At 49.8% G+C, this 6,341-nt stretch overlaps 2 protein-coding genes across 2 annotated transcripts; both read left to right on the top strand.

The window, feature by feature from the left end:
• Nucleotides 1-2,337: 2,337 nt before the first annotated feature.
• On the top strand, nt 2,338-3,074 carry LOC125757711 (uncharacterized). The gene is made up of 2 exons (XM_049413679.1): nt 2,338-2,498; nt 2,615-3,074. The coding sequence occupies exons 1-2, from the start codon at nt 2,338-2,340 to the stop codon at nt 3,018-3,020; spliced, it is 567 nt and encodes a 188-aa protein (XP_049269636.1). The 3' UTR covers nt 3,021-3,074.
• A 569-nt stretch (nt 3,075-3,643) lies between these two features.
• On the top strand, nt 3,644-6,031 carry LOC119384812 (zinc finger BED domain-containing protein 4). The gene is made up of 3 exons (XM_037652515.2): nt 3,644-5,186; nt 5,247-5,416; nt 5,563-6,031. Exons 1-3 carry the CDS (start codon nt 4,656-4,658, stop codon nt 6,014-6,016), a joined length of 1,155 nt encoding a protein of 384 aa, XP_037508443.1. The 5' UTR covers nt 3,644-4,655; the 3' UTR covers nt 6,017-6,031.
• Nucleotides 6,032-6,341: the final 310 nt, after the last annotated feature.

The following is a 6,341-nucleotide window of genomic DNA, read 5'->3' as shown; positions in this document are numbered from 1 at the left end:
GAGCGAGCGCGCGCGTCACGGCGACGTTACGTCAGCAAAAAACAGCCCTCTATAGTCCGGCGTCCGCTGACCGCCGACGCGGCCGACGGCTTCTGGCGCGCTCGGGCGTCGCTCGGCGCCGAATAGATGCTGCTGCATTTCGCGCCAGACGCGCCAGACTCGCATGTACAGGAACCTGCTTCGCGGGCTGTTTCGTCGGTTCTTGACAGGTGGCGCGGGCGTTCATCTCTTTACTGCGCATGCGCTCCTCTAGATGCGATCGCACCGGCGCGTTGGAGCCGGCTCGACTGTAGCGGAAACCGATTTGCGCCTGGCGTAGCGTCGCCAGCTCGGCGTGACGGAACGCAACGTCCTCGCGGGCGCTCGCGTCGGACGTCGGAGTATAACAGAGCCTTTAGCAACGATTCCTTTCCTGATCTTTTCCCACGCGTTTCGTCGCTTTGCAATCCCCGCATCGTATTTATAGATGATCCCGCACTGTTCGTCCGCAGATGTACGGTCAGGGTTTCGCGAACCTGCGCGCTCGTTGCCTCGCCGCGTTGAAAACCCCGCTTAGGGCCCGCTCACGCTAGCGGCACGGCAGCTTGCCGTTTGCCGTTTGACGTTCTCAGGCTGCCGTGCGCAAGCGATTTTGTTCGCGCACGTCAGCCGTTCTTTGCCGTTGGAAGAATAGGTCCGGGCCCGCTCACGCTAGCGGCAAGCATGCCGCAACGGCGCGGTGCCGCGCAACGTCCGCCGTCGCCGCACGCGCGAGAGCTGTCTTACTTGCACGGCAAACTTCGGCGGCGAGCCTCCGAAAAACATGGCCGCACTGCCAGCAGCGGGGACCGCCTCGAATCTATCAAGTGGCCGCCGTGCGCTCTGTAGCGTGTAAGCTCCGGACCGATGCTTCCATTTGCTTTAGATTCATGTCCTTAAGCTTCGACAGCAAAGTATTCGTACCTATTCCGCCCCGTTTTGGAGAGCCATACTCAAATAATCGATGCTGTAGGCTTAGCGAGTCGAGAAGGGCGCTTCCGAATGCTCGGAGGACATAGATTACGCGTTTGTTAGTTGTTTGTAATCCTCCATAGCTGGCGCCACTTGACCTGGCGCCAGCTTGGGGACACTTTATTTGGTTTTACGCGACGCTTTCTTTAATGCCGTACAGACTAAAACGCTTTATTGACTGCTGGAACCATGCCTGGCAACGACACGGACGACATCCGCACTTTCAGCATGAAAAGCGCGGAAAAAAAAGCAAGCAGCGCGAAGCGTCCCGCGACAGACGCACACGACGCGGAGAGCCGAAAGCAGACGACGCGGCGCGCCGTAGTCATGGTAACCGCTCCTCCGTCACCGATTGGCCACGTCGCTCTCCGGCAGACGGCGAACGGCAAGAAAATGGGTCTCGGACCTATTCTTCCAACGGCAAAGAACGGCTGACGTGCGCGAACGAAATCGCTTGCGCACGGCAGCCTGAGAACGGAAAACGGCAAACGGCGAGCTGCCGTGCCGCTAGCGTGAGCGGGCCCTCCGAGACCCATTTTCGTGCCGTTCTCCGTCTGCCGCAGAGCGACGTGGCCAATCAGCGACGGAGGAGCGGTTGCCATGACTACGGCGCGCCGCGTCGTCTGCTTTCGGCTTTCCGCGTCGTGTGCGTCTGTCGCGGGAGGCTTCGAGCTGCTTGCTTTTTTTTCCGCGCTTTTCACGCTAAAAGTGCGGATGTCGTCCGTGTCGTTGCCAGGCATGGTTCCAGCAGTCAATAAAGCGTTTTAGTCTGTCCGGCATTAAAGAAAGCGTCGCGTAAAACCAAATAAAGTGTCCCCAAGCTGGCGCCAGGTCAAGTAGCGTCAGCTATGGAGGATTAGAAGCAACTAACAAACGCGTAATCTATGTCCTCCGAGCATTCGGAAGCGCCCTTCTCGACTCGCTAAGCCTACAGCATCGATTATTTGAGTATGGCTCTCCAAAACCGGGCCGAGTCGGCACGAATACATTACTGTCGAAGCTTAAGGACATGAATCTAAAGCAAATGGAAGCACGAGTTCGGAGCTTACACGCTATAGAGCGCACGGCGGCCACTTGATAGATTCGAAGTGGACGACAACCGCTTTTGGCAGTGCGGCCATGTTTTTCGGAGGCTTGCCGGCGAAGCTTGCCGTGCAAGTAGGACAGCTCTCGCGCGTGCGGCGACGGCGGACGTTCTGCGGCACCACACCGTTGCGGCAGGCTTGCCGCTAGCGTGAGCGGGCCCTTAGCCTTCGGTGTCTACGAGCCTTTAGTTGAAGTTGGAAGATCGTTTCGTCTGCATCGTCTAGTTTACGCTCCGTATTAGTCCTCTTTCTGTTCGACAGCATGTCTGTCGACACAGAGCAGACGCTGCCTTGGCCTTCCTACCGTGAATATTTTTCGGTGTTGAAGACGACAGCAGCAAACATTACGGTGTTGTGCAGCATTTGCAGAAAAGAGTACTCTACTAGCAAGACGTCCTCATCAAACCTGCGGAAGCATCTAGAGGTAAGTTCCACCTTTATAAATGTCGGGATTCTGCTTTTGTACGCCTGTTTCATTGTATATAACGAGTTATGCCGATGAAGTTGAAGTTACTGTAATTAAACTTTCGTTGTGCGCCAAAAAAACACCCGGTTGCTCTGAAGGAGTTCGACTCCAAGAAGAGGAAAGCCGAGCATGGTCCCACCGTGGGAGAGAAAAGACACGCGGGCGGTAGTTCGACGCAGACACGCAGACACTGCCTTGCAGCAACGAGTCGACCCAAGGCTCTGTCACAAAGTCGCATAGACAGGCTAATTGTGAACTTCGTGGTAGCCGACATGCAGTGTTTTTCTGTCGTTGAAAATGAACAGTTCCGGAGTTTGATTAATGCAATGCAACCATCGGCAACGGTGCTAAACAGGAAGTCACTGGTCAATCAGATCGACATCCTCTACAGAGAGCAAAAAGCGTCTCTCATCGCCACATTGGAGAAGGTATCAACGGTCTGCTGCACTGCTGACTGCTGGACAGCCTCAAACAGGTGAGGTTCTTACTCTTAGTGTAGGCTATAAACAAAACAGCACGCTCCGCGATTGCTTTTCATGAAGCCCTAATTTGTGCGATTTCCGCGATCGCATAAAACCGCAAAAAATTCCTTAAGAGATTGGGTCACCCCGTAGATATGAATACATTTCAGTGGCTACCGCGAAATGTACCTATAAGAAATATTTGCGGAACTGTGTCACTTCCTGGAATTTGTGAAACGTAGAGCCCAGGAAAACAAAGTCGTTTATGATATATTTCGTAGGCCACATTTGCAAGTTGTGTAAGTACAATTAACAAACAAACGAGATATTTTAGGTTTAAGCAGGCGAGTAAGCATATGTGTCATGTACTGAACGGTAAGCTTACGTTTCGTCGTAAGTCAAAAAATGGAAAAAAGAAAAGACACATAGAAACCCGAATAAATGAAGACTCGAGCGGCGGATCTGACTTGAACGCTTATTGTGGAAAACGTGAGATACCTCAGCATTGCTGGATCGACTCATGGTGGATTGTAAATTATTTGGCACAATGGTTTTTAACCATGCCAAGCTGCAACGCAATGCACGTAGGATATTTGCGTCCGCCTACTTGGCGCGGCAGTTGTGAATTAGTGAAGGTCCCTTTCTGATTTCTAATTGACTAGTTTGATGTCGCTGGTAGTAAGATTGTCCATCCTCTTTTTCTTCTTCATTTTCCATAGAAGCTTCCTGGGTGTGACGGTTCACTATATAGATGAACAGTCTCTGGAAAGAAGATCCGCAGCGCTTGTGTGCCAACGGCTCTCGGGTCGTCACACCTACGACGTAATCGCGACAGCGCTCCACGCAGTATTTGTGGAATACAAGATTCTGCACAAGATATGCGTCGTCATCACGGACAACGGTTCAAACTTCGTGAAAGCATTTAGGTAGGTTACAAGGCTGCTTCTGTTGCAATCTCATTGTCTACACTGAGGTTGCCTATTTTTAATATCTTAATGCTTCCCAAAAAAGAACTAAAGCTGCAGTATGAGCGTTCCACTTGATTTCAGCAGTGCTTCTTTTGATCGCAATGAACCAATGAGCTTCGCACGCTGTATCCGCGGATCTCGATGACTGTGGAGTTCCACGTACTCGACTATAGCATACATAGGTTCATTTTGTAACCTTACCATTTACGAAAGACCTCTGCGTATCCTTCGGAAACCTAAATAGTTAAGTGGTTATTTTGTAGAGTGAGGAATTAAAACACAAGCAGGCTCTGGAGGCATTATCATAAAAAGCCCCGAGACTAAAAAAGACGAGAGGCAAATGCAGCGCAGGCACAACACACAAACTTTACGCATTGTGTCGTCTCCGTCTTTCCAAAAGACAGGGAGTTCTGTTTTAATAGGATATTTTCATTTTTCTAAAGCCCATTAGTATGTTATATTAAATACTTGTTTCTGTTAGAAGCGTGCCACAGATGTACGTCTGCGCGGGTATAGTCGTCGTGTTTATCTTTCTTTTTTTAATCGGTATTAACCTTCGCTTCCTTCTTGCCTTTCTCTAAGTTTTATTGTTAAGTGAGTGCTCTGTCCTGTCCCATATTTTTTCCCTAGCTACCTGTACTTTTATTTCATAGTGTTTAACTGACTAGCCCATCAGATTATATTAATGCTGTATAAAAAGGTTCAACCTCCACCAGCTCGTTTCCGCGCTAACTTATTGGGAATTTCCCCTTTTTCGGTACGCAGGGTCTTTGGAGAAACAGTTCAAGAAGATCTAGATTTTGTGGCAAATAGCATCACTGACGTGCTCGACAGTGGATCCAACAATGATTCGTCTCAGGAGATCCACCTGCCACGGCACAGGCGGTGTGCCGCGCACACATTGAACCTCGTCGCCTCGGTCGATGCTGAAAATGCCGGCAACAACGTTGCCTACCGCGAAATGGCGAGGACTGTTTTCGCAAAACTAAAGACTCTTTGGAGAAAGCAAGCCCAGTCTGTGCAGGCAGCCGAAGCTATAAAAACTGCCTTGGGAAGGCAGCTCCCTGTGCCAAACGCAACACGATGGAATTCGTTGTTCAACGCCGTGAAGTTCATAAACGAGCTTCCGAAAGGGAGGGTGGACGCAACGTTCGACGCACTTTCGTTGCCACGATTGCAACATGAGGAATCCCTGTTCATTGATGAATACTGCAAGGTATGTTTCGATTACGTGTTTAACATCATGCAGTGCGTTGATTGTATCTTATTTTTCCAGGCGATGTACGCTGTGGCAAAGGCGCTAGATATATTACAAGGTGAGCAATACATGTACATGGGCGTCCTGCAGCCAACACTTCACTCTCTGCTGCGGTACCAGCGATCCCTCCCGCCGCTGAAGTACTGCACACCCCTTGCTAGCAGCCTTCAGGAGGCAGTCACGAAGAGGTGAGTGAAATCTACTTGTATCTATTTCCTCATTGTTCCATGTATGCGTACGTACCACGGATTGTCCGTTTTTATATGTAACTCGTACTCTGAAGTAAAATGTTTTCAGCATCCATACATTGTTCCTGTCACCTTTCTCAACACAGGTTTTCCCAAGCTCTGGAGGATGCCGATCTGGCCCTGGCAGCGGCGGTCCATCCCAAGTTCAAGCTCTCCTGGATGACAGAAGAGCGGAAAGCTGCGACGTTACGACTTCTTGAGGAAGAGTGCCGTACACTGGAGACATTTTGTAATGAAAATGCTGCCACCAGTGAAGGAAGCGACGAAGACGACCTATTTTTTCAGTTGCCTCCAGTTTCTACTTCATGCTCCGAGGTCCAACAGTGGGTCAGCGATCCGGGAACTGATACCAGCGAGCTGGCGAAGTTCCCCAAGATAAAGAAGATTTTTATCCAGAGAAATACGGGGATTCCGTCCAGCGCGCCGGCTGAACGTCTGTTCAGTAAAGGACGCGACATTTTCTCCATCAAGAGGGGGAAGCTCTCCGATGCAAACTTTGAAAAACAACTCATTCTAAAGTGTAACGAGTTTTGCAAATAAATTCCCTTCTCCCCAGCGGTCATGAATAAAAATATTATTGTGACAGAATGAGGCGTACACAGCGACTGCTTGTGTTGGACCCCCTTTTAGGTTTCCTTCGTTAGGGGTTTTACCACGTGCAATTTTGGCTACCCTCATGCCTTCGTAAATTTTTGTTAAATAAATTACATAATTTGGTTTGTAATCAATTACTTATTTTATACGGTAACGGAAAAGTAACGACGTTACTTTTTCACAGTAACTGTAACTGTAACAAGTTACATTTGGAAACTCGGTAACTGTAACTGTAACAGAGTTACTTTTTTGGCTTAGGTAACTGTAACTG

This window comes from Rhipicephalus sanguineus, chromosome 1 (assembly GCF_013339695.2).
Source record: "Rhipicephalus sanguineus isolate Rsan-2018 chromosome 1, BIME_Rsan_1.4, whole genome shotgun sequence".
Taxonomy (NCBI): domain Eukaryota; kingdom Metazoa; phylum Arthropoda; class Arachnida; order Ixodida; family Ixodidae; genus Rhipicephalus; species Rhipicephalus sanguineus.
Note: the sequence above shows the minus strand (reverse complement) of the source record. Positions and strands in the feature narration are given on the sequence as shown.

What these genes read in the sequence shown, in the direction of transcription:
- LOC125757711 (XM_049413679.1), top strand. Translation starts at nt 2,338, where the DNA reads ATGTCTGTCGACACAGAGCAGACGCTGCCTTGGCCTTCCTACCGTGAA. An exon ending in AACCTGCGGAAGCATCTAGA is followed by an intron (nt 2,499 to 2,614) that starts GGTAAGTTCCAC and finishes TCGTTGTGCGCC; the next exon opens with AAAAAAACACCCGGTTGCTC.
- LOC119384812 (XM_037652515.2), top strand. Translation starts at nt 4,656, where the DNA reads ATGCTGTATAAAAAGGTTCAACCTCCACCAGCTCGTTTCCGCGCTAAC. An exon ending in TCATTGATGAATACTGCAAG is followed by an intron (nt 5,187 to 5,246) that starts GTATGTTTCGAT and finishes TTATTTTTCCAG; the next exon opens with GCGATGTACGCTGTGGCAAA. An exon ending in CAGGAGGCAGTCACGAAGAG is followed by an intron (nt 5,417 to 5,562) that starts GTGAGTGAAATC and finishes TTCTCAACACAG; the next exon opens with GTTTTCCCAAGCTCTGGAGG.